The sequence below is a fragment of the Bos javanicus genome, chromosome 9 (assembly GCF_032452875.1).
Source record: "Bos javanicus breed banteng chromosome 9, ARS-OSU_banteng_1.0, whole genome shotgun sequence".
NCBI lineage: Eukaryota > Metazoa > Chordata > Mammalia > Artiodactyla > Bovidae > Bos > Bos javanicus.
The window spans coordinates 101,436,885-101,463,934 of NC_083876.1; the positions used below are offsets into that span (position 1 = coordinate 101,436,885).

Here is a 27,050-nt window from a genome sequence, read left to right on the forward strand (position 1 = left end):
GGTGTCCTGCCCTGCACAAAGCGTGTTCGTGGTGCACGGGCATCCAGCTACCAGGACAGCAAGCAGAGGCTCCGCAGAGAAGGAAACCGCCTTCATCTCCAGACATCAGCTGCCGGATTTGTCTACCCAACACTCCTTTATCTTTATGCTTTAGGCTAGGGTTCCCAACCTCGCCTGACCTTGTGGGGTTGAGTCTCTGGGGCACTGGTGGGGGGTGCTGTCCTGCGTGGGATTCGGGGAAACACCCTGACCTCTGGGCACCACACGCCAGGAGCGGCTCCTGCCCCACACATGTTCCCCCGGGGGGAAGAATCACCCCGGTGTGATGGCCTCAGGCAAGGCCCGCGTATTCCGCCCACAGCCCTTCTGTCCGGGGAGACCGTGTCTCCTTCTGCAGCTCTGCACCAGAGGGGACGTTCCCGCCCCTCCCAGTAGCCGCACAGTGGACACGACTGCATTGTCTCCGAATGAAACCAACCCCGTTCTCCGTCCAAGAGTCTGCACCGTGGGGTCTGCACACCGTGGTGGCCTGAAGAGGTGTCGCCGGAGTTCAACAGGGCGAGTGCGGAGCTGGGACCCACTCGCAGCCGAGTCGCTGAACCGCGTCACATTCGAGAACACGCCGAGCCAGGCAGCTTCTCGGCTCCTCCGCCAGCGAGTGCGGTGCTGCTGCCCGTCAGGTCAGCTGAGCACAGAAGAGCCAACACGCTTCCGCCGTGTTCCACCTGGAAACGCTGGAGAGGGAACAGAACGGGGAGCCGCAGTGGGGCCGGGCAGCTTTGGGAGCAGATGGGCTCGTCCTAAATGCTCTCTGCCGTGGGACTCCCGCCGGCTTTCGTCTCGGAAGGAAATCCAGACGGGGCGTCTGCCCCCCGATGGAGGAGCCGACGCTCGGCCAGCGGGTAACCGTGCCGCGTGCGTCTCGCTGGGAGGCGCCCCTCCTTCCTCGCCTAATCCAAGTTCCAGCCGACGAATCACGACCCACCAGGGGCTCGGAGACCATGAGGGCGGTCCCTGCGACGCCCACCTGCCCAGTCTGTCCAGGGAACCCCGAGGATTCGACTTCAAGGATCTTCAACTTCACTCGGACTCCCACCATCAGCTGCAGCCACAGTTCCTGGCTTCAGTGCCCAAGAAGCTGGGGCTGGAATCCCCGGAAATGCCAGTCGTGGGGTCCAATCTTTGGGGACGGAGTTAGAAGCCAGTTGCTGACAAAGCTGAATTCAGACAGTGTCTTTTTGGTGAGAGCTGGATACGGGGATGCTGGGGGAAAGACTCCGTTGCCCTTGTCAGCGGGGGCTTATTTTCGGAAACTTCCCTCGTCGGGCTGCACTCTGGAAGGGCACCAGTGTCGGGCACCCACTGAACAATAGACGTGTTTCTCTGCGCTCAGCGGAAGCCTCCATTGTCCCTAGGACTGGTGCTGGCCACCCGACACAGTGTCTAAAGAAATCCTGTGAGGAGTGAGCCACGCAGGAAGAATTTAAGAAGGCCCTGCATGCTTACGAAGCGTGTGAAACATGTTAAGTAAAACTGAAGTCCTCTTGTCGAGGCAGGACTTGGTTCTCCTCTCCCCATCGGCTTGTGTGGACATAGGAACAGCATTGTCCGAGATCCCGTTAAATCCTCCCGAAAATGAGGAAAAATGAAACTCCTCGTTGAGCCACATCAGACCGACATGCGGGGTGCCTCCACTGCAGCCGCAACCCCACCCACTCAGGGATTTTAAATAGTGCGATATTTCCTTCCGTCAACCACTCCTCGTCATGGTCAAGACACTGGGCAGGCTGACGACCCCAGACCCTCGGAATGCACAGACTGAGTCTTCCTCCAATGTAAACACTCTGTGTTGTTTGAGGAATTCAAGATGTATTTGTCACAAAGCCATAAATTCCCAGCCCCAGTTAAACCAAGGATGTGCAATGCTTGGGGCTGGTGTCTCCGACAGGGCTGAGCCTGTCCTCAGGGTGCGAGGCAGTGGGCAGACGTCCTGCTGGACACAAGGATTATCTGATCCCAGAAGTGGCCGGGGAGCTGGGGGTGGGGCGGAATGAGGCCAAGGCATCGCAGCCATCGCTTCGAACAATCTTCTCGGAGCTCAGGAGATCACAGGGGCTGGAACGACTCCTCTCACTCCACTGCCTGCTGCACAGGCTCCATCTGTCCCCAGAGGCTCCTTGAAGAGCAGGGGAATGTCATGTGCACCATCCTGGGATAAGCCAGGGTGCCCTGATCACCACGACACCATCGGCTGGACCTGGGTCCTCAAGCGCCTCCTGGCCAGCTGAGTGGGCGAGTGGTGGACAGACCAGCTCTCACCCTCGAGGAGGGAGAGCGCACGAGTCACGCTTTTTGCAAAAAATAGATTATGACTTTAGCAGAAAGTTTTAGCTTTCATCCACATTTTTGTTATTGTTGTTCAGTTGCTTGGTTATGTCCGACTCCTTGTGACCCCATGGACTGCAGCACGCCAGCCTTCCCTATCCTTCACTAATTCTTGGAGTTTGCTCAAACTCACGTCCATTGAGTGGGTGATGCCATCCAACCATCTCATCCTCTGTCGTCCCCTTCTCCCACCTTCAATCTTTCTCAGTATCAGGGTCTTTTCAGATCAGTCAGTTCTTCACATCAGGTGGCCAAAATATTGGAGCTTCAGCTTCAGCATCAGTCCTTCCAAAGAATATTCAGGGCTGATTTCCTTTAGGATGGACTGGTTGGATCTCCCTGAAGTCCAAAGGACTCTCAAGAGTCTTTTCCAACACTACAGTTAGAAAGCATCAATTCTTTGGTGCTCAGCTTTATGGTCCAACTCTCACATCCACACATGACTACTGGAAAAACCATAGCTTTGACTATCCACATTTTACCAACCAGAAAATGCAAGAAACTGATATTTTGGATTTCCAGATCAAATATTGAATTTAGCAACAATTACAGAAGCAAAAGGCAGGATGGAGAGAGCGCCAAACTGGGTGGCAGACAGCCGTCACTGTTTACTGGGCCTGATGTTGAGGGTAGAACTGCCAGCTCTCTGCTGAAGCTTTCGCAAGTGTTACAAAATATCTGCTTCTGTTGATCTCTTTAAGTTTGGTGACTGTAACTTCCTTCCTCATCACCCCTCCTCCTCCCCTCCTTCCCCAGATGCGCTGCCTGTCTCCCAACTCTATATTTTCCAAAATACCGAGCACCCAAAGCTTTTGTCCCAATGTGTCTCAGGTGGAAAGTTACTAAAGGCGCTTAGTACCCACGTACACGTTGATTGGAGAAGAACACACTCATGATTTGCGAAATAGCTTTTTAAGAAGTGACCTGATATCAAGGCAAACGGAACTGCCCACATCAGAGCCTGGGGAAAGATGCGTGAGAGGGTGTTCGTGAAGCCGGACGTGCCCGCAGGGGCCCGGCGGCGGCGGACACGAGCCCGGCGCCCTGCTCTTACCTTCACGGCGTACTCGGTGTCTGTGGCTTTGTGCACGCAGCGCTTGCACACGGAGTAGGAACCCACCCCGATGTCCTCCTTGATCTCGTAGCCGTCAGTGAAGTGGATGTTGTTCCCGTGAAGCTGCTGCAGAGACAGTGGCAGAGAGTGGGGTCGGGGGCTCTGGTTCAAGTGCACCGAACGCGGGCGCAAAGGGGGCTCCAGCCTGCGCAGGTGGGGACACTGAGGCCAGGAGGGCGTGGCGGCTCAGACCACCGTCACAGGGCTGGCTGGCGGTGGTTCCAGATCTCAACCCCAGCGTTCCCATCTTTCGGGTCAGGACCCTGGGTTGGCTGCCCCACCTGCTTCCCCCAAAGACCCCAGGGAGTGAGGATCCAGAGGGGGGAGGTCAGACGCCCTGAGACACAGGCGGTGGTTCTGGTGCTTGCGTCCAGAGCGGGATCTGGATGCCACTGTCTGATGGAAATCCCACCCCCGATGCCCCTCCCCATCCCCACCTGCCGCCTCAGGATGTAGACAAAGTCACCCATTATGGTGACACGGCCACAGCGCAGTCCACTTTACACAAGCTGTGTTTTCCCAGAGGGCCTTGGGGAGAGAAACATGGCCTTCCAAGACCATCCACACACCCAGACTCGGTTCTTAAAGGAAAAGTAGCCCTGATGCCTTGTGGGAGTCTCTACAGTGCTCACCTTTACACAGTGCAAACCTCCTTATGAAAATGGCACTTTCACTGACCCCCCCGAAACTGCATTTCATGATGGCAATTGGGACATCCACCATGGTGGACACTCATGGCCCTGGGGAGGTGGGGGGGCAGACCAAGGGGCTCTACAGGATCCCCTGCATGATGGGGGACCACCTGGACGTGGGGGACCGCCTGGATGCGGGGGACCGCCTGGACAATGGGGGACAGCCTGCATGTGGGGGACCGCCTGGATGCAGGGGAGTGCCTAGACGTGGGGGACAGCCTGGACGTGGGGGACTGCCTGGATGCGGGGAACCGCCTGGACAACGTGGGACAGCCTGCACGAGGGGGACCACCTGCACAGAGGGGACCGCCTGGACGATGGCAGGTTACCTGCACGATGGGGTGAACCGTGGCTTTGTGCAGATCTTGCTGCGAGGGCTCCTGGACCAGGCTGGAGGCCACGAAACTGAATCCTCTAAACAGATGATGGGCGTTGGCGCTGGGGGGTACGCCGGGCGAGTCTGCAGGTAACAACCAGAGAATCAGCCTTCCAGGGGAGCTGAGCCACGACATGGTGCAGAAACCTTGTGAGTGTGTGTGCGTAGGTGTGAGGTGTGTGTGCACAGGGGTGTGTGTGTGTGTGTTAGATGAGGAGGTAAAACCGAGATCAGAGAAGCTGAGCTGTAAGAAACCACACTTTATTTTGTGGCTCAGCTGGTAAAGAATCTGCTTGCAATGCCAGAGACTCAGGTTCGATCCCTGGGTTGGGAAGATCCCATGGAGAAGGGAACAGCCACCAACTCCAGTATTCTGGCCTGGAGAATTCCATGTACTATACAGTCCATGGGGTCACAAAGAGTCGGACACGACTGAGCGATTTTCACTTTCACTACAGCAAAAATACTCAACAAAAACTTCAGGATGATCGTTGATAATAACATATTCGATATTTATTCCGAGCCACAGCCCTTTGCCCTGCCCACTCCAGATGGAGCCCAGAGCCACCAGCAACTTTGGGGTGAGCTGTCACTGTGGGGGCAGGGCCCGGGAGGCCACACCCTGAGTGTCTCAGTTCAGTGGAACTGGGCACAGGGATGCAGGCCCAGCAGGGTGACCCTTCTGTCCCCCGAGGGTCCCCAGGGGCCCACCTGCAGCACACAGGGCACTCTGCTCCCAGACCCTTAGGGAGCCCTTCAGCGCTGACCCCGCTAAGCTCTGTGCATGTGCTCGAAGGCTTGACTGCTGCTGAGATGGGTCCCGTTCCAAGTTCACCATTAAGGAAAACAAAAGGATAAAAGACGGGCAGAGAGAAAAGATCTGCATCGTATGTAACAGACAAAACTCTCCATTATGCAAAAAGCTCCCGGAGACCAGTGAGAAAAGGGGGGAGGGGGAGGGCACGGATGGGCTGCTACCTGAGAAGGCGCTCGGTCCCTCTAATAGGGGCACAGTGACCGGGGTAACACGCTGCCTGACAAGTCTGCAAAAGCTAACCAGGCACGTGCGGGTTTGGTCAGGGCTGGCACTGCAGTGGTGGGTGGGAGCCCAAGTCGGCAGAATCTTTGCAAGGCTGACGTGGAGCGTCTACCTAAGCATAAATCCACGTGCCTTCTGAAGAGCAGCGGTGATACCCGTACCCCACGGAATTACTTTAAGGTGGTTAGAAATCAACGTGGAAAGGGTTGGTCTTAGCAACATTTGTAACGGCAAAAAACACCCTGGCGACAACCTGGGTATTTATCATCAAGGAAACCAAGCTGCGTCCGTGTTGCAGAAGTGTTGCTGCAACCAACAGAGCTATGCCCACATCATCAGGACGCTTGGTCTGGGTGCAGGGACACGAGGAAGACGACGAGGCCCAGGATGAGACACGGCTGCGCCAACTGACAAAGCAGCTGGTCAAGTGGAAAAAGAGAGAATACGCTGTGGAACATTCCCACCGGGAGAAAAACTCAAAGATATGTATCTTAATATATTCTAAAGCACATGACAATAAAGCCATAAGCGATATAAAACAATAGGGCCCGTTGTGCACTGGGGGCTTCCCAGGCGGTGCTGGTGGTAAAGAACCTCCTGCCAGTGCAGGAGACGTTAGAGACCTGGGTTTGACCCCTGGGTCGGGAAGATCCCCTGGAGAAGGGGATGGCAACCCCCTCCAGTATTCTTGCCTGGAGAATCCCGTAGACAGAGGAGCCTGGCGGGCTACAGTCCATGGGGTCGCACAGAGTCGGACACGACCTGAGCACACCTTTGACTTGGTTTGAATACTTTATTTTGACGTGGAAATAATATATAAACTAAGGCTTTCCTGGTGGAGCCGGGGGTGGGTGGGGGTCAGCTGCTGCAGGAACGTGCATTTTCCTCCTGAGCATTTTATTTTGGGGGAAAGGCAATTGGGGTGTGCCGGGAGCAGGAGCTCCACCCGTAGCAAAGGTCATGAGGAAGGAGGCTCGGCATATGCAAAGGCGGGATCGGGCCTCAGGAGTCCCCCCGGAACTCCTCGAGCATCTACTCCCAAAACCAGAGTCTGCCTACTTTCTGCTTTGTGCTCTCACCTACACCTCTGACTTTACGGGGGGCTGTCCCCCACTACCTCTCTCTGAAAAAAAGAGTTAACTTACAGCTCCAGTTAATAAAGTTCCTGGGTGTGATAGTGTTTCAACCTACAAACTCCTTTGGAAATCCTCTAGCCTGCCTGAATAGGTTTCTCCGGCCACATGTGATTGCTCAGAGCCTCCCAACTGTGAGAGGCATGAGATGTTCTAAACTGTCTAAATACAGATTCCTTTGAGCAGTTAAAAGATTGATTAGAAATTGTATTGGTGAAGGGTTTTTCACTTGTTGGGCCAATGTTTGCTGCTAAGTCTCCATATCCCTTACCTACTGTGTCCCTGGCAGTGTATTGATTAATATAACTGGTGTAAGTAGTAGCTTTAATGTTTGTAACCTTGGACCCTTGAGTTAATTCTTTTTCTTGTTATAGCCCACCACACCTTTGCCCTTTAGGAATGCAACTTTATCTAATGCTTTTGGAGGGTGGCGCCTGACTAATCACCTTTAGAGAAAAATAAGTTTTCTGAAGAAAGGGTCTTAAAATGTTAACAGGCCTCCGGGCCAGAAGATGATGCAAATCACCTAAGCTTTTGCATATGATAAGTTTGCAGGAAGAAAGCCTGGCTTGCTGCATGACTCTACCCCTTCCCCCATTATCCTCTATGCATAACTTAAGGTATAAAAACTACTTTGGAAAATAAAGTGTGGGCCCTGTTCACCAAAACTTGGTCTCCCCATGTCGTTCTTTCTCTCACCTTCTGGCTGAATTATTCAGCCTCTTTTCTCCACTGTATTTCCTCACTGAGCTATCCTTATTTAACCACTCTTTATATCTTTAATTAACGTTTAATTAAGCAATGGTTTCCTGATCCTCCCAGACACCATCCCCACTTTGAATTCCCTGGATGCACCGGGGCTGGACCCGGCAGGGGTGTTCCTTCCATACCCGGGGGCTAAACCACGAGCTGCGACTGGGCAGCCCACACGGCTCTTCCAGGGAGACCTCGCAAGGTGACAGGGGCTTCGCGGGCTTGTCCCACCCCCTTTCAGCACCTCTGACCACGAGGATGCGGGTCTCAGCCCCTGACGTCTACCTGGCAAAGGGCTCCAGAGTCACCCGAGTGACTGAGATCAAAGCTGACTGCACTTGAAAGCAAGGTGCTAATGCGCTAGACTGGAGAAGCTTAATTAAAAGGCACAAGACTTGCCTGTGGAGTTTCTAGAATTTGGAAATTATGCACCGAGATGGCAGAGGCAGCAAGCGCCTTCCAAAGAGGTTTTGTTCCCGGGCCGGTTTTGACTGTTTTTTCTCTGCAGAGAACTCTGGCTTCGAGGTCTGCCTGCTCTTAAAGTCCCCCAGGTGACGTGTCCTGTGCTAGGTCTGCGCCAAGCACAGGGACACGGCGTCGGTTCAGCCACAGTCAAGCCCAGAGGAGCAGGCTTGGATGGAAGAACTCGAGCCCACGCCAGGATCTCGGGTGAGCCACGTACAGGCTGAAGGACGAATGGATACAGGCTCAGTTACAGCAACTGGGAGTCTGCGTGGGCGGGATGTAGCTTCCTGCAAATTTGAACTGATACACCGTCCCGGGCGAATGGACAAAGTCTGTGGATCAAGTAAGCAAGGACTTCAACCGTCAAAGAGGTATGAAGCCCAGGGCCATGCCTTCTAACACTCGGGATGCCTCTACCTGCTCAGACCCAGGAGAGACCAGCTGAGGTTCACACGGACCTCACAGGAGGTTATCACAGCCAACACTGGTCCGTGTGGCTAGATGTGACCACACAGTAGCGGCAGCCATGACTTTTAACAGGCTTTACAGTCGGCTAGGGGACACTGACTTCTAGCTCAGTACCAGAAGAAGGGCAAACGTGTGAGTGGGATGAAAGGAAATTTAAAGCTGAGTACAGTCAACCTTCGTTGATCCTAGGAGTGATTTCTGACTTGTTGCAATGTTTGTTGTGCTTTTAAATCTTAGGCTGGCATCTCCCGCGGGTCAGCAGACTCTGAAGGGCAGCTGGTGTGTCGTCAGGGAAAGTCCACCAGCTTTAGCATCAGCTTAAGCTAAAAATGAAAGACTTGAAGACTGCGACAAAAAATTCCGACGGTGCGTCCAAGGCTGACACAGGGCGTGGATTACCCGCTGCTCCAGGGTTACACCGCATCTGCTGCCCTTTCAGTCATGAACTCGAATCACGTGCTCAGAACAGTCTGGTCTCTTTTGAGGATAGAGGCTTATTTTTCTATGTCTTGGCATTTCAATTACTACCCCATCAAAGGCAAACTGGGTCCTTCAGTAAGTACAATTGATCGGAGAAATCCAAACAGTAAGGGGTAAAAAAAGCTATTTCTGGACAGCATTAAAATGCAGTGTCTAATGATGTTTTCCTTTAGCTAGTAATAAAATAAACTTGAATTCTCTACACAAAAGATATATGATATGCTTGAAAAAAAGCCTGCTAACAATACGGGCCAATTAGGTTGGGGTTTAAATTCTTCATGGATAATACAAAAAGCGTGCACAGGTGAGTAATTCAGAGTTGACTGCATTAGCATTTTCTTGCCAGGCAACACAAATCTGGTCTTAATTTCAGGATTTTAAACACAGTTCCCAATGATGGAAACCCTTGGTGAAACCGTGCACCTTTTATTAAGGACCTGGAGGTTGTGAGGGTGCTCGTCACAGGCAGAGTTCTCTGCTGGAGTTAACCCTTTCTGGGCTCCGTGGCGTTTGGGTAAGCCACGGAGGGGGCAGACAGTGACCTGCTCAGGTGAGCTGGGGCACAGCCAGGATGGAATCCCCCTTCCTGCTCCGTCTTTCCAACCTCTGGGGCCAACGATTCCACCAGAGTCTGTGAACTGGGTCAGTGCTGCCACGTGAAGGATGGGCCGCCTCTTACCTCCAACACACAGGGACTTCCCGAGGCCACTGAGAGCTGGGTGAGCGCCCAGCCACCTTTCCTAGAGGACCCCCCTGGGTTTCCACCTCCTCCTGAGCAGCCACGCGAATCTCGCAGCAGCGACTGGTCACCCTGACCACGGCTGCAGGCCTCACTAGGGCTCTGGCCCTGAGGACGGTCTTGGTTTTATCTGAGGGCTGCAGGAGGACCCAGAAGAGACCAGTGAGTGTCTGTGCCTTGACTCCCTAATGGATAGCGTCCAGCATCTGCTTCCTTTTGGGTCCAGGAGCCTCCGCTGCGGGGGTCCACAGGCACCTTCCAGGCTCCAAGGACGCCCCCTCCCCACCTCTTTGTTTGCACAGAGCTCACATCCCAAAAGGGCCCCTCTGTGGTGTGGAAATCCAAGTGGATTCTCTGTTGTAACATTATCCACTTGACATGTCGTATTTGACCGTCTATTTTACGATTGTCTTTTTTAACCATAGACAATTTCAGATTCAGTAACAATGAGAGAGGAGCAGGAAACGGCAACCCACTTCAGTATTCCTGCTGGGGAAATCCCATGGACAGACAGAGCCTGGCGGGCCGCAGTCCATGAGGTCACAAAAGAGTCAGGTGACTGAGCAACAACAGTGAGCAGTGTGTGGGAAACCCCGTGCGCACAGCACGCAGCCCCGTAGCTACCAACGGGCTGCACGTGTCCCATCCAATCTCCAGAATAAGGCTGCTCGGTCACTCAGTCTGTCCGACTCTTTGCGACCCCGCAGACTGTAGCCTGCCAGGCTTTCTGGAGTGGCTGCCACTTCCTCCTCCAGGGAATCTTCCTGACCCAGGGTTCAAACCCGTGTCTCCTGCATTCCAGACGGATTCTTTACCACTGAGCCACCTGAAGAGTGGGCACAATCTCCAGAAGGGGCTTGTCACGCTTTTTTTTTTTAGACAAAACCACCGTGTCTTTACCGTGATGAACTGGACTGTGTCCCACAGAATTCCTGTGCTGAAGGCCAGAGTGACTGTACTGGGAGAAGGGGTTTCGAGGGTGTAAGTGAGGTCATAAGGGTGGGGCTCTGATTCAACAGACTGCTGTCCTTACAAGAGGAAGAGGACCCCAGGGACCTCTCTCTCTCTCCTCTCGGATACAGAGTGAGTCCACGTGAAGACAGAGGGAAGGCGGCCGTCTGCAGCCCAGGATAGGGCTCTCGTGGGAAACCAAGATAAATTTCTGTAGTTGAAGCTGCCCAGTCTGAGGTATTTTGTTAAGGCCACCTGGGCAGACAAAGAGAATCACCATATTTTTACAAAGTTAATGCGTGCTCAGTTGCTCAGTTCCATCAGAATCTTTGAGACCCCATGGACAGTAGCCCACCAGGCTCCTCTGTCCATGGGATTTCCCAGGCAGAATATTGGAGTGGCTTGCCACTAATATCACAGAATGACAACTTTTAAAGGCAGCTGAGAGTTGGACTCTGAAGAAAGCTGAGCACTGAAGACTTGATGCTTTTGAACTGTGGTGTTGGAGAAGACCCTTGAGAGTCCCTTGGACTGCAAGGAGGTCCAACCAGTCCATTCTAAAGGAGATCAGTCCTGGGTGTTCATTGGAAGGACTGATGCTGAAGCTGAAACTCCAATACTTTGGCTACCTCATGCGAAGAGTTGACTCATTGGAAAAGACCCTGATGCTGGGAGGGATCGGGGGCAGGAAGAGAAGGGGACGACAGAGGATGAGATGGCTGGATGGCATCACCGACTCGATGGACGTGAGTTTGAGTAGACTCTGGGAGTTGGTGATGGACAGGGAGGCCTGGCGTGCTGCGATTCATGGGGTCACAAAGAGTTGGACACGACTGAGCCACTGACCTGAACTGAACTGACCAGTTCTGACTGAAGTTGGTAGACCTTAGGAGTAATTCAAGATGCATCATGGCAGCTAAACTCCCGAGTCCATCTGCTGTGCTGAGCTACAGGAGCTGACGTAACTTTTCAAACAGCTGTTTGGTTTTTTTGCACGAATAAGACCCACAGTTCATGCATTTACAGACTTAGCTGACAGCCTCCCTCTTCCCATAAAACTGCTAAGTAAATGAGACTTTCATTGCCTCGAGCTTCTTTTCTCGAATTTTCCAGGGTGAGTCCCTGGAATCGGCAACTCAGGCCCAGAGGGAGCAGGAGGAGCAGGCGTGCCAGGGAGATCCGCAGGCCAGGCGCCCCCGGGGTGGCTGGGAGGCGGCTCCATCACAGACCAGCAGAGAAACGAGAACAAACAGCCCTGAGGGTGACTTCCCCTGGAGGTGCCCTTGAACGTGGGGCTCTCTGACTCCGGGGTGCCTGGCCCTACCTGGCCGGGCTAGAGGACCCCGTGGGAAAGTAGCCCAGGCCACCCCACCCCGGCCCGCACACACCTGTAGGCGTCCTCGCTGTGAACTCGGGGTCGAAGTGGAAGGTGTCCTCTGGCCTGCCCACCGCTGGCTTGAAGGGCGGCTTGATCTCCTTCCTGTACAGCTTCTGCAGGGAGGGCAGGACGGAGCGGGGGCTGAGGGCCAGCAGGGGGATGCAGGGGAGGGGCCGCCCATGCCCCCTCCCCCCTCTGCCAGGGCACCGCGGCCCCGCCCCCAGCTCTGACACGTGCAGGAGCACCCCGAGAAAGTTACGATGAGGACAGCACACAGCCGTATCGTCTACAAGCAGACGTCGAAGCCGCGGCTCCAGGGAAAAGGCTTTGGGGACATCCAAACACTCTGATTTTAGCGCAACAGTCTCGATCATTTCTGCGCAGTAGAATCTGCTTCAAGTAGCATCTGACAGGTCAGTCACGTCTGCCCCCCCAGGTACCAGCAGCAAGAGCCCTGCTCCTCTGCACCGTCGCCCCGTCCCCAGGACTGGGAGCCAGCAGCTCAGATGCCGCAGGTTGCCGGGGACACCGACCCCACCCGCGTCCCCCTACCCGCACTGCAGGGACTTTGCACCTCCTGGGCACCTATTCCGGCTGCTCCCAGATTCGGGCCTCAGACCCCTCTGTTCAAGCCCAGGGGCTGAGTCGAGCTTTGCGGTTGATATACACGTTTTTGCGCTCTTGAACAGGCGCTCGGAGCGCCTGTCAGAGAGCCGGCCGCTTCTGGGGTCTGACTCAGTCTCACGGTGACTGCCTTGGACAGGGTTCAAGGACACCCTCACGTACGTTGTTCCAAGCCTGACTTCTCCCCAGTTCCTTTCAAGGAGCAACACAAGGGCGTTCAAAGCCGGGCGGAACAACATGATGATGCTGAGGTGTGGGGGGAGGTAGGGAGAGGGAAGGGGGCGGCCCCAGGGCCCGGGATGCCCGTCTGAGGAGGGAGGTGGGCACTGGACCAGCACAGCCTGGTGATGCCAGGTGCGGGCCAGGGGTTCCATCCAGGCAGACTTGGGAATGGGATGCCAGGGTTCAGTCAGCTCGCCCTGGGAACAGGCAGCAACTGGCGTCAATCGTGGAGAGCCGTGCACCCCGCGGCAGGGTATGGGAACCAGGAGGAGTGTCTGGCTGCAATCCGTCAGCTCGCGTTCTACCCAGCCTGCCTCACCGGCGGGCCCCCAGGCCCCGGCTGGGAACACAGGGCCCTTCCCGGGGCCCTGGGGTCACCAGGCCTGGATTCAGGGCCCCAGACAGGTGGGTCTGCAGACGGATGCAGCGGACTGCCTGGATCTGCTTCCAGTCTCTCAAGGACTCGAGAAAGCAGATTTATCACCAATTCTACAGACGAGAAAACTGAAGCTATGATAGGTTAGGTACAACCCCCTCCAGGGTCAAGGGTGACGAAGGCACAGGCGGGGGGTGGGCCTGGGTCTCCAGACTCTTCCCGCCTCAGCAGAGACCCCGCTGGAGCATACCCTGCAAAAGGCGTTGTCCGCACAGACAGCTGACCGCTGACCGCTGACCGCTGGGCTCCCTCTTGGGTTCAGAGGGCCTTGGCCACGCGTGCACGCTTGGAGCTGGGGTGTGCACTCGGGAGCCCTCGGAGGAGAAGTGAGCTAATCCAGCCTCCCGTTACTTGGTCGTTCCCAGCCCTCAGTGAGGAGATTTCATTAGGAACTGAGTTACCCTTTCCAGAAATGGGAAGATGCTGCTTTCTGTGCTCACGCACTGGCGGGGTGTGTGTGTGTGTGTGTGTGTGTGTGTGTGTGTGCTGCCCTGATGCAGGCTCTGGTCAGGGAAAATCTAATACGCAGGGTGAGCTCTGCGCTCTGGTTAAAACATGCACCGTTACCAAGCCTGCCAGCCGCCCAGCCTGGCCGCCCCCGCCACCGGCCATTCTCCCTGGGGTGTCTGCGCTGGGCCAGTCACCAAACATTTGTCCTCCTGCTGCTTCCCAGAGGACGGGGAGGAGGGCGGGGAGGGAGGGGCCTCCAGCAGAGCCCGGTCTCCCACTTCCACGACGGGGGGGGCATTTGTTTACACAAGAGATTTCCACAAAAGAGAACCACACGCGTGGTGGCCAGGGGTGGGAGGGGGTTCTGGTGGCTGAAACGGGTGAGGATCTCCAGTTCACAATGGATAAGTCCTGGGGAGGTTCTGTACCGCATACTGACTACGGATCAGAAGACTGGTGCATGTTTAAAGTTGCTTAAAGAGGAGATCCTGAGAGTTCTCATCCGAAGGAAAAAGCTCACAACTACGTGTGGTGATAGATTTCAACTAGATTCACTGTGGTGACCACGTCACGTCACAAAGAGCAAACTATGATGTTGTAACGCTGAAACTAATACACGTCAACTGTATCTCAGTAAACACACACACGCAGAACGGATCGTCATTTCATGCAAAGGAGAGCTCTTGCACCTGGGGGCTGAAGCCCAGTCCGGCTCCTCCCCTCACTCAACACGCAGGCCAAGTCTTCACCTGCCTCCACTGGGAGCCGGGAGGTGGTCCTGGCCGGGAGGCTGACCCCTTGGGAGGAGACGCAGACCCCCACTGGCAAGTCCTCCCGTATAAGGAGAAGAGCTCATCGCAATTAGACGTCCCCCAGCAGTGAGCTGTTGCAGCTTCGTCCACGTGGAGAGCAGCGCGTATTTTACATGGAAACATTGGGTGATAACTCGGGGATCCAGAGAGGACACGGCCCCCGGGGGTCCCCGCTCCGGGATGGTGCTTGGCTCACACTTGCCCCTGCTCTGCCCTGGGGCAGAATCCCAACTCCAGCACCCACCGCACAGGTCCCAGAAATGGGTCTGCAGCCTGTGCACCCTTGGGCTTCACACGGCAGCGTGTGCAAGCGTGGCCGTGTTCCCACGAACTTTCTGAATGGCCTCTGTAAGCTTGTGCATCAGCTGCAGAGAGCCTGACTGACCTGAGACACAGTGTGGGAGAAAGCTCCCTGAGGCTTGCTGGGGAGGCAGCAGGAAGTCCCCCCAAGACCCCTCTTCCCCCGACACTGGGACCTGCAGAGACGGAGCCTGTCAGTGAAATATGCCCCAGATCCCCCGTCTCGGGGGCTTGGTGCAGCCTCATCTTGGTTTTAAGAGGGCAGCAAAAAGCCTCAAAGCCACCGGGGGTATTTGGTCATCCTGCCCTTCCGAGGCCCCCTGGTGTTTGCTGCAGTCTTAAATGTCTTCCTGTCGCTGGATAAACATTTTGGAAAGTGCTTTGTTGTCGTTTAGTCGCTGAGTCATTTCTGACTCTTTGCAACCCCAAGGATTGTAGCCCGTCCGGCTCCTCTGTCCATGGAACGCTCCAGGCAAGAACACCGGAGTGGGGAGTCACTGCCTACTCCAGGGCATCTTCCCGACCCAGGGACCAAGCCTGAGTCTCCTGCATTTGCAGGTGGATTCTTCACCACTGAGCCGCCAGGGAGGCCTGGAAAGCATTAGTGAGTGTCATTCTTATACATGTCTTCTCTTTCCCTGTGTCCAGACCTTGGAGTGGGTTTGAAGATTTAGAGAAAAGGGGAACTTGCTCCTCATTCTGTGAGATCCACTGCTGAGCGCAGGGCCAGGCAGAGAGTGGACGGGCACACAATTTTGTGGAGGCCTTTGAGTTCCTGGTGGTTCAGAGGTTAAAGCGTCTGCCTGCACTGCGGGAGACCAGAGTTCAATCCCTGGGTCAGGAAGATCTCCTGGAGAAGGAAATGGCTGCCCACTCCAGTATTCTTGCCTGGAAAATCCCATGGACGGAGGACCCTGGCGGGCTACAGTCCACAGGGTTGCAAAGAGTCGGACACGACTGAGAGATTTCACTTTCACTTTCTCTTTGAGCTTCCTAATTCTGACCTGGACGCCCCTCTCTGAGCCTCTGGGACAATTCACCTCACACTGATGGGAAGACAGTGGGGTCTCAAGGCCAAGTTCACCAGGCGTCACTTTCAGTCTCAGAGCTTGTCCCGGGATCTTGAGATGACACGAGCTGTAGCAACGACGGAACGGATTTCACATCATATGTACAGACTGGGGCGCTCTGGGCAGGCGCATCTGAATTCTATTTATACCTAAAAGGTGACTAGGGAAGGACAGAGCGAGCGCAACAAAAATAGCAACTCGATAATGGAAGGGAAAACTGATTGCAGTTCGGGGTCACAGACAGAACATCTGTTTTCCGCAAGCACTTCTGGCTCCAGGCATTTCAACATTAACACGCTCCAATTAGGCAAAGGGCACCGTGAGAGATGCTTCCTGAAAGAGCAGAAATGACCCAGACAGGACGGGAGGGGGAACAGGAAGCGGCCCAATGGCTCCTGCGCAACGTGGGCGGGTCTGGGGTGTCTGGTCCACGCGGCGCACAGCTCTGCCTCCGTGGGAGACCCCACCGGGAGTGTTAGAACCCCGGTGTCTGGGTTTACAAAACCGCTGAGCCAGAGGGTGATCAGTCCTTGAACAGACACCTGTCGGCCCCTTGGAAGGGTGGGTCTTTCTGGGGTATTTAACATGGGGGCAGATCTAGAGAAATCTCCCAGAGGGCCGTGGAGGGGACCCCGGTACGGCGAGATGCTGAGTGGCAGCTGCGAGCTCCCGGTACCCAGACCCCTGGGGCCTGCCCTTGTGCATAAGCCCCACGGCGCCCGGAGCCCCACTCTGCAGCTGCCGGTCCATGTGCTGCCGGGCCCCCCGGGTCAGAGGGTGCACCTCTCATGCCCCCCAGCCTCAGTCTCCCCCAGGAGTGCCTCCCACCTCACGCGTGACTCTGGCGATGTGCTTCGAAGGGTTTCAGAAAGAAGCCTGACTCCAGCCCTGTTGGGGCGCAGCTGCAATCACAAGGTGTCATGTTACAGGGAGGGTCCTGGGGTGGACGCTTCATCCCGCCCCAGAGGAGCCTGGTGGGGCTGGAGGGCTCCGCCCGACTCGAGGGCCCGAGGCCGTTTGCTCTGACTAAGCTTATCTGGGGCTTCTGCTCATTTCTGTTCTCAGCGCGGCTCCAGCCAGCAGGCAAAGTAGACGCAGCTCCTGTGTCCATGCTCCCATCCCTGTCCAGAGGCGTGTGGTCCGTCATCAACGCGTAATTTTTCATTTCTTCTGACACGGGGAGTGAGCCTGCAGGGGCAGTGCCCCTGGGCAGGTGTTAGTTGCCAGGCTCTGGGGGTGAGTTGGCGGCAAGGCAGGACAAACGGGGCAGTGACCCCTAAGGGCAGAGATCACGGACTCACTCGGCCCTGCCAGGAAACCAAAGACCCCCGGGGAGAAGACGTGTGGATGACAAGCGTTTACTTAAAAAAAAACAAGAACTTCTGCTGGCAGTTTTGGGTCAGAGAAGGAAGCAGAGGTGAAATCATATCTTTCTATTTCCCAGGCTGGGTGCCGAGGTGGGCTCTGGGTAAAGTCACCGACCAGTCAAGGCGAGGCCTTGTCATTGTCATTCTGAGCGTATGTCTGGCAGCGGGATGGCCTCTCGGTTTTAACAGTTTTCGCAGAGGGGCCGCCACTGCAGTTTCCAGTTACCGAGGCTGCTGGAAGCAGAGCACGGACCGCCGGACAGACCTGTCCTGCCGCCCGCTGGGACCTGTGCACGTCTTCCTGGAGGTGGGGCCGGTCCCTGGCCTGGGGGTGTGGCTGGGCCTGAGGCTGGCCAGCACACGGTGGCCCCTGCCTGGCTGACTCAGTGCCGCGGGGGCTGCAGAGGACCGCGGCTCCTTGTCTTGGGAGGACCTGGGAGGCTGGACTGAGGCTGCCAGCTCCTCGTCCCGGGGAGGATCTGGGAGGCTGGACTGAGGCCGTGGCCCCCGGAGGTGGGAGGTCTTCGTGGGGACTCCCTCCCTCTTCCTCCGCCCCCGCCACACTCGTCAGCCCCCCTCTGCAGCATCACTGCCCCCTCCCTGACGGGGCGCCCTGCCACAGCCGCCTCTGGCTGGACGATGGACGGCGGTCCCCCCCGGGGCTCGGAGTGGCTGGAGGGCGGCGGTATCTTCCCATCACTGTATGCTGGGCACCTGCTCACCTGGACACGGGGGAGCACCCAGTGGTCATGAAACACGGCTGCCTGCACCAAGCGGGGTCTCAGAGTGGGGGGCTCAGGGAGGCCTCTCGGCTGCTCTGGCTCCTGCTGGTCATGCCCCCACCCGCCCCCCAAGACATGAGATGATGGCAGGGAAGTTTGTCTGAGTGCATCGGAGGGCCTTTCTCAAAAACCAAAGCAAACCCAAGTGAAATGAAACACCAAAAGCAGCAAAAGAAGCTTGCCAACCTAACTGCAGCCCAGTTTGCTTTGACGGAACACAGAAGTGCCACCTTCTTGGCACAGGAGTCTGGGGACTCTGCTCCGAGCGCAGGGCCACGGCCAGCCGGGCACCTTGGCCTTGCCCAGGGCTCATGCAGACTTGCAGTCTCGGGGACACATGGAGCCCAGCTTGCAACATCCCCGGCCATCGTGCTGCGAAAACGCCACGTACCCCGAGACGCTGACTTGGCCCCCGTCCCTAGGCAAGCCCTTTCCTTGCCCTGGCAGGAGGTGAGCCTGTCTGCCCGCAGCCCCGGCCAGGCTCGCGTAGGGCGGCCGCTGGTCGCCTCCCAGCACAGTCCCCACCCCGGCAGGGAGGCCTGGGTTCCCCAGGCACCTCATCGCCAAGGAGTCAAGGCTCCTCTCTGCTCCCACCTCGGAAACCAGGCCTAACTGTACCACGTCTCAGCAGAGTCCCAGCTCCAGGTCTGGAACCCCCGGTCTCCCCGGCCAAGTGTTCCTGGGCTCTCGCAGGGCGGAGAGGAGCTGTAGGGGCCTCCTCTTGCTCTGTCCAGTTCCCGCAGGAGTCCCGAGTCAGTCTGACCAATCTCCGCCCTCCACATCTCATCACCTTGGACACTGACCCGGCTCGATCATGACGCCCGCCCCAGCGTGAGTCCTGGCGGGTGGGTTTAGCCGGAACCCCCACCTGGTGATTCCCCTTAATCACCTTCTGCCCGCTGACCCCCAGTCCGTGCCCCTCCTCCCTCCCGAAGGCAGGACCCCCACCCCCGAAGTGGTCCCACACCATTGTGAAGGCCCCCCGAATAAGTCCTCCTTACGTCTTTAACAAGCATCACAGACTCCTGTCTCCCCCGGCCGGGGGAACGCTTTTCTGTAACAGCTTCCACAGTAGTGAGAGCTGACTGCAGGCGGGACCCCGACTCCAGGCAGGAAGCTGCCCCCTGTCTGGGCCAATAGGCCCCAGACCCAACACTCCGGGCAGCCGCAAGCAGCCCAGGGTGGCCTTGGCTCGGTCCTCAGGGAGGCTGGAGGGCTGCAGGGCCACGGGGGCCCAGGGTCTCCAACCGGCAAAGGGCTGGACGGATTCCAGGCCTAGAGCCGCAGGGGAGGGCTGCCGGGTCCCTGGCCTGTGCCTGGGAAATGCCCTGAGGGAGCACTCTCCTTCAGGGGACGGGTCTACACTGACCACTGGCCTGTACCCAGCACCTGCCGTGCCCGCTGCCCCAGCCCCATCTCCCTGCGGTTTCTGTGCAGAAGGGACCCGGGCCGGCAACTTACGTTCCAGTCGATGGTGACGAAGAAAGGGTGGCGCTTGATCTCCTCCACGCCGTCCAGCCCGGCACCTGGGGGGCCAGAGAGCAGAGAGCGTCAGAGCAAAGCCGTGACTGCACGCCCTCTGACGTCAGAGCAAAGCCGTGACTGCACGCCCTCTGATGCAGCAGTGAGGCAAGTGCTGGGGGCATGTGCAGGGTGGTCCCGACGACCTCCAGGGAGAAGCAGCCCCAGCTGCCCTCTCTCCTGCCAGCCCCTGCCTTGCCCACCTCACAGCCTGCAGAGGCCACCACGCCACCCTGCGGGGCTGTGACCAGCTGAGGGGGGTGGGGGAGGGGCAGACTGGACGCCCCAAACGGTGGCTGTGAGCTGCCCTGGCAGCTGGGCGAGGACGTGGAGGCCTGGCCCAGCCTCCATCAGAACCAGCAGCGGGCCGGATCTTCCTGAAGGATGAGAGGACACGGTGTCCTGCAGGACGGCAGCCTGGAGACAGGCCAGCAGGGAGCCGCGTCCACCCCGCGAGCACTGCACTGAGTACGACAGAGCTGCCCGTTGCTTATTGCTGCTTCACCTCTGCCCGCTTTGCTGCTGACGTTGTATCCCGAGGCCCGAGGGAGGGGGTGCGCGGAGGACTTCAGGGCAGCGGACACACGTTGTCACGGATCCCACACCTCCCAGAGTGAACCCTGCCGGGACCTCCATGTCTCAGGGAGTGAGTAGGTGCTGATCATCAAGACTAACGAAGGCGGGATTTGCCACGGACGCGGGAAGGAAGGGGTGGCGGGCCGCCTCCAGTGGGCAAGTCCAGCTCCTGCTGCACGTCGAGGGGAAAAAGGCTTTCCAGCTCAAAGGAACAGGCCGTGCAGGAGGCACCCCGAGCGCCAGGGGCCCAGCCCTGCCCCAGTGCAGAACCTTGTCCAGGTCCAGCCCCACTCAGCCGGCCCCCACCCCAACCTGAGGTCTCGTCCTCGGGAGGGAGGCAGGAAGACGTGGAGGACAGATGGCACGTGGCCACCTCAAGCCACTGCGGTCCCTGTGGAGCTCCCAGCCCAGCCTCACCTTCCAGCCTGAGGAGCCGAGGGACCCTCCCCCCGGGACGCTGGGGGGTCCCAGGAGACACAGCCTGCTGTGGGCCTCGTCGGGAAGCTGCATCAGGTCATCTCTAGGTGGGTGAGGGTCCAGCCGGCTCCCGCCTTGGCCGGGAAGCCTGGCCAGGCCAGCACGGTGGGAAAGAGCCCCTGCCTCTGTCACCACACTAGCCTCCAGGACCTGCCGATCAACCCTTTGGTATGCAGATGACCAGAGACAGGAGGAAGGGGTCAGACCTGGAATGCTCCCCTCCAGGGACCCGGGAGGCAGACACATCAGAGGGCTTTCCCACTAAGTGAGACACTGCACCCCAGGACCACCAGGGAAGTCCCTCATGTAATCTTTTAGAGCATCCTGTGCAATAAATCAGTAACAGTCACAGGAGCACCTTCCTGAGGTCTGCGATCTGTTCTCTGAATTACCAAAGCTGGTGGGGAGGGGGGTGGTCCTGGGAACCCTGGGTTTACACCTGGTCAGCAGGAAGCACAGCGACGACCTGGGACCCCTGGCTGGTGTCTGAGGTGGGGGGTCTGATGGGAGTGACCGTGACCCTCTGGGGTCCAGGATAACTCAGGTGGTCAGAACTGCGCTGAATCCTAGGACCCAGTGGGTGTCTGCGGAGACAGGGAGAGTCCGTTCATGTGGAAGCCCCGAGCGTCTAGTGCCAGGAGCGTTGTCAGTAGTGGAGAGAAACAGCATTGTCTGAGGACCCTCTGCAAGTCCGTGCCCATCTCCAGAGAAACCCCTGACCTGAGTCTGGAGAGCTCGCCCAGCCTGGACGTCCCCAGCACCTGGCAGTCCTCCCAGGGGCCCAGGCAGCTGCGGGAATGTGTCGACAATGAATGTTCTGGCTTCGTGCCCACCTGCACGCAGGCCTCCTTTGCTGAAGCCCAGGATTCAGGATTGAAAAAGACTTCTGGCCACCATGAGTAAAGCAAAATGAAAAATCACCTCTGATTTGTACTCTTTCAGCTTTTTGGGGGGCTTTCCTGGTGGCTCAGATGGTAAAGAATCCTCCTGCAATGCAAGAGACCCAGATTCGATCCCTGGGTCAGGAAGATCCCCTGAAGGAGGAAGTGGCAACCCACTCCAGGATTCTTGCCTGGAGAATCCCCATGGACAGGGGAGCCTGGCGGGCTACAATCTACAGCCTTTGCGGGGTCGCAAAGAGCTGGACAAGATCGAGTGATAAATGCTTTCATCCGTCTTTTTTGCATGTTTTACCCATTGCATTTCACGCTCATTCATTGTCTGCAAGGACACGCCGCTGGAACCCAAACAAAACAAGACAGACAGGAAATACAGGTGTTGGTATAACTACAAGTCTCTGTTGCACCAGCTGGGTTTCCTTGGGCACATTTTTATCTGCACCTTCTTCTTCCGCTGAGTGAGATTCTGCACCATGTCTGTGCTTCTAGGCCTCAGTAAACACTCGACGGTGAACTGACACTTTGGTTATGACTCAAAAATTATAAGTATTCCAAAGCAGGGAAATGTAAATCAGAGAGTTTCTGCACGCAGCTCTCTGAAGCCTGTGTCAACCTTCCTCGGGGAAGTGGGGTGATGATTTTGGATTCCAGTTCTATTTATCTTCTCCTGAAACACGTTAACATAGTCTACTCTGCACTTGACAACTCCTTTTTGTTTAAACACGCAGTGAGCAGAGATCCATCCTGGGAGAGTCCAGGGGAGTCTGTGCTCGTCGCTGAATCTCGGCTGACTTGCATGGAGTCGTCACCAAACGCACTCAAGTCTCACTCTGTCCCCAGAGGCAAGAAGAAGACACAGAGGCAGGTGCCCATGGATGGAAACATTAAGAACAGAAGAGCAATCTCTAGGCAGTTTAGCGAGTCTTCACTAAGATCCCCGATGCCAGCCAAATACGCAGATTCAAGAATTCACGCTTATCCTCTGCAGCACGAGTAAGTACCACATTTAATTACTTCTGTTGTGATCACTCGAGGGCCGTCTTCCCGAACGTGGCTCTTTGGACCACGTCTGGACTTCTCCGTGCTGGTCCAGTGGTGATGTTACATCCGTGGGAACCGCCTCCACTGGGCGCGGCTGTAGACGCGGCGCTGGGCCTGCGACCGGGACCTGACCCCTTCTGACCCTGGTCACCTGGAGCCTTCCCCTGCACGTGTTTTAACAAGGCGAGCCTGTTCATTTCCTCCTGGACTTAATCATCAACAAGCTCCCACATTCTCAGTAAATCATCCCTCAAAAGTTCTGAGGATCTGCCAAAAATGTTTTCCTTCGATCTTCCTGGCCATAGAAAGTTCGGGGAAATGTTTAACCGTGGGCCCTTCGTGACTGCTGAACTATCTATCTGGTGCTGGGTCTGTTGTCTGAGAGTCACAGAGTCGCTCTCTAGTTCTTTCGGGCGTGTCCACAATCCGCTCACGTCTGGCTATTTTCCTTGCATACTTTGCGTTCCATCAAACCCGCACACTCCTGGAGGCCAGTCTACAACCGCCCAGGATTTGAACACTAGGTCTCCTTTTTACGTCTTCATCACCCACAGATCATCTACATGTCACCGTCATGGCTGTGAAGTATCTTCGGTCAGCTTGATACTTCATCTGATGCTTAGAATCTTTGCTCAGCCCTGGCTGTATCTCCCAGGGCCCTGTCGACTGAGGGCAGGGCCCCCGAAGATCCCCAGGGCTGGTGTGGAACTGTCAGCTCCCCTCGAGGGGCAGGGTGTTCATCATGACCAAGCCATCAAGGGCCAGCCCAGCACGCGAGGTCTCGGTGGTGCCAGCAGGGCTGGAGGAGATGACAGGAGAGCGGGGTGGCCAGTGTATGAAGCCAGATCAGAAGAGCACAGCCCCTGGAGGTGGACTCTGGAAAGGAGACGGAAACCGGAAGAGCAGAACCCTCGCAAGCAGATAGCCCTGCCCCTGTGTTCCCCGGGCAGTCGGTGGTAGCTCACTAGCCATGCTGTTTTATGCTCAGCGGCACGTCTGACTCCAGATCCTGCTGCCTGGTCTTCCAGGAGCCCGGGATGTCCCAGGACTCTCCAGAGAAGCTGCAGATGTTCATAGGGATGAACTAGGGACCCCCGGAGGGTCCTTCTCTAATTCATGACCAGAATGATCGGCAGAAAAACCAGACCCGCCTCGCTGCGTCCTCAGAGGGTCCCACCCTGGGGACTGCTCAGCCTGCATGGTCTCCCTGGGCCTCCCCTCGGCCACCTGAGGTCACACGTGCTCTCACGTGCTACAGGATCCTCCATGGCTCTGTGTGCAGTGTTTCTCTGGCCCAGAACCCACGCCCCCCACTGCCCCTCCAGGCTAATACACACACAAGGCTTGGAGATGCACCCCAGGCCCTCAGGCAGCCCTGCCGGGGGGCCCTCCTGACTGCAGCAGCCGGTATATTTTGCGCTTGCTTCCATCACTGAACAAACCACAGTGCGTAATACACAAGGGTGAAGCCCAAATGGTCCAGTCTTCCAGCTGCTGGGTCCACTTGCACCGTGGTTGAAATAGACACACATTTGACTCCATTTTGGACAAATATAAAAGTAAAATCTCTCCACTTATGGCACAGAAAACGCTTTTCCTGCTGTCCCACCCCCTGGCCACCGAGCCTCCGCCAGGCCTGGCTGGGGGCCTGCCTGCCCCTCCGTCTGCCTGTCCCCCCAGCCCCGCCCTGCCCCTGCCCCTTGCCTCTAGGTACTGCGTCCTACCAGGGGAGGGGGCTCCCTCTGCTGGCTCCTCAGCCTTCTCAGGTCTCAGGGAAAAGGCAGGGGTGAAATCCGCCCGAGATTTCTGGCCTCTTCACCCACATGACCGGGCTTCCCGGGCAGCACCACTGACCTGTGTCCCCAGCACCTGCCACAGCTGTGCGGGGCACCTCACTGGACAGGGCACGCCCATGGCCAGCAGTGGCCAGGGGACCTACACTCGGACTCTTTGGGTGAGGATGTCGTGCCTTCAGGGGACGACAGGGTGGAAACACCATCTCCAGGCTCGGCAGCCACCTCCAGCAGGTGATCTGGGGCAAGGGCCTCAGTCTTGTCACCTGCCAGGTGCGTGACACCAACCAGCTGAACTCCCGCCAATTCTTCCACTGCAGATGCTATGGACTCACTCTCGGAGGTACTGAGCTGTGTTCCTCCAAATTCATGTGGTCAAGTCCTAACCCCAAAACTTCATGGGAAACCTTATTTGGAAATGTGATTAGTTGGGATGAGTTCACCCTGGGGCAAGCTGGCCCCTGACCCCATATGGCTAGGGCCCTGATCAGTTCAGTTCAGTCGCTCAGTCATGTCCAACTTTTTGTGACTCCATGGACTGCAGCACACCAGGCCTCCCTGTTCATTGCCAACTCCTGGAGCTTGCTCAAACTCATGTCCATCGAGTCGGTGATGCCATCCAGCCATCTCATCCTCTGTTGTCCCCTTCTCCTCCTGCCCTCAATCTTTCCCAGCATCAGGGTCTTTTCCAATGAGTCAGTTCTTTGCATCAGGTGGCCAAAATATTGGAGTTTCAGCTTTAGCATCAGTCCTTCCAATGACTATTCAGGACTGATTTCCTTTAGGATGGACTGGTTGGATCTCTTGCAGTTCAAGGGACTCTCAAGAGTCTTCTTCAACACCACAGTTCAAAAGCATCAATTCTTCAGCACTCAGCTTTCTTTATAGTCCAACTCTCACATCCATACATGACCACAGGAAAAACCATAGCTTTGACTAGACGGACCTTTGTTGGCGAAGTAATATCTCTGCTTTTTAATATGCTGTCTAGTCTCTGGGGTCGCACAGAGTCGGACACGACTGAAGCAATTTAGCAGCAGCAGCAGCAGGTTGGTCATAGATGAAGAGCAGAAGTTTGGGCAGAGGGGACCCCTCTACAGTTCAAGGATCAATCGACAGAGATCTGGGCTGACTTGAAGGTGATGGGGTCAAACCACAGATTGACGAGAGGACCCAGGGCTTAGGTGAGATCTTCTGATGTTGACAAACTCACCAAACGGCCAGGGGACTTTGGGGGGTGGGTCAAGAATAAGGCTCAGGGCAATCAAAAGGGGGAAGAAGTCCCAGCCTTCTAATTGAGCTGCCTGTGTAGAGCAAAATTAATCTACACAACATAATTTTCACTTTATAGGCCAAAGATTTAAGGCAATTAAATTTAGCAGCCGACCTGGGTCAAGTTGGGTGAGTAATAATTCCGACTATGATTTCCTCTTTATGTGAGTCTGCACATCCTATGACATTAATATGAAGTGGGCTCGCAGGATGGTCCATAACTCCTGGGCCTTTACAATAATTCACTTTAGAGATCATCAGGAGGGCATTCTCTGGCCATGGATGGGCTGTTTTCCAAGCTGCTACAGGCTCCACTAGGCTAGTGTAATTTGATGATTATCCACCTAAATGAGACCAATCCATCTTTCTCTCTCATCAGGTATGCAAACTAAATAACAGAACAATATTCTGGGTTAGAGAACTATGATTTTTGTGATGTTAAAGTCTAAGACAAAAGTAAATTTAGAAAATTCTTTCCTTTTTCCGAAATAAAGGAAGAACAAATACATTTCCCCTCCCTTTGGTTTGGTCACAGTCGCCCACCAATGCCATGAATTCTCCCCACCAAATACCATGCTATTTGAAAGGAAAGAGGGACTCCCAAACAAAAGTCTTCAATCGCTACGAGAGACGAGACTGAGCTGCTTGTTCTGTGTGCTTGAGTGGATAAACGAGCTAATGTCTTCATTTCCAGTTCCTGACTCCAGTTTCTGCCTCTGGGGAGGTTAGGCAGGTGAGACCATACCTGGGCACTGCCCAAGGGCAGAGCAGTTGGGAGTGGAGTGGTGTGCCTGCTACCTAGGAGGCAAGTGCTTTGCACACATGCTCACATATGCATCCCTAACAGAACAGGTGTTCGGAGTTTGTTATGGCACTCACAAATGACAAGGCAGAGACTGGGCCCATTTTCATAACAAAACTTCAGTACTGAAATCAAAGTTTCGATCACCAGCAGATCTACTGGTGGGAGGTTGCGTGATGACTTCTCAGGGTGACAGACCAGAGTGGTCCCTCTTCTCTACCGCTGGTTCTCTCTTGTTCTGCTTCTGGCGTGGACTCAGGACCCAGCTGGGCGCTTCATTCTTCTTTGGTGCTGCCGGCCCTTCTAGAGACAGCCCAACAGTCCCTCGCCCACTCTGCCTTTTTGCAGTGATCTCAGGAAACAGTTTAATAAGACCTGTTAAAACGCACTGCACAGGACGATGGTTTCTTCTGCCAGTAACTGAGCCTTGGACAACTCTATCTGTCCAAGCGGCAGGGAAAGAAAGATGCCCTCCCCACCCCTCAGACCTGTGCACTCCGATTCTCTTTGCTTTCACACGTTCCTTTGTCCAACACACTGCGTGTTTCCTATGTGTCAGGTGCCGTGCTGGCTCTGGAGGTCTTCCTCACAACCCTGTGAAGAAGCTCTGCTACGACCCTCGCTTCACAGGTC

The 27,050-nt window shown here is 56.0% G+C and overlaps 1 protein-coding gene across 8 annotated transcripts in view; it reads right to left on the reverse strand.

The window, feature by feature from the left end:
• Nucleotides 1–27,050, reverse strand: part of RPS6KA2 (ribosomal protein S6 kinase A2) — a 334,507-nt gene that overhangs the window by 24,652 nt on the left and 282,805 nt on the right. For all 8 annotated transcript variants that reach the window (XM_061428531.1, XM_061428534.1, XM_061428535.1 and 5 more), the window contains 4 exons: nt 19,498–19,562; nt 11,984–12,086; nt 4,521–4,651; nt 3,440–3,565 (listed from right to left, as the gene is read on the reverse strand). In XM_061428531.1, coding sequence (XP_061284515.1) covers nt 3,440–3,565; nt 4,521–4,651; nt 11,984–12,086; nt 19,498–19,562 — 425 coding nt within the window. The remainder of the gene's footprint in view (nt 1–3,439; nt 3,566–4,520; nt 4,652–11,983; nt 12,087–19,497; nt 19,563–27,050) is intronic.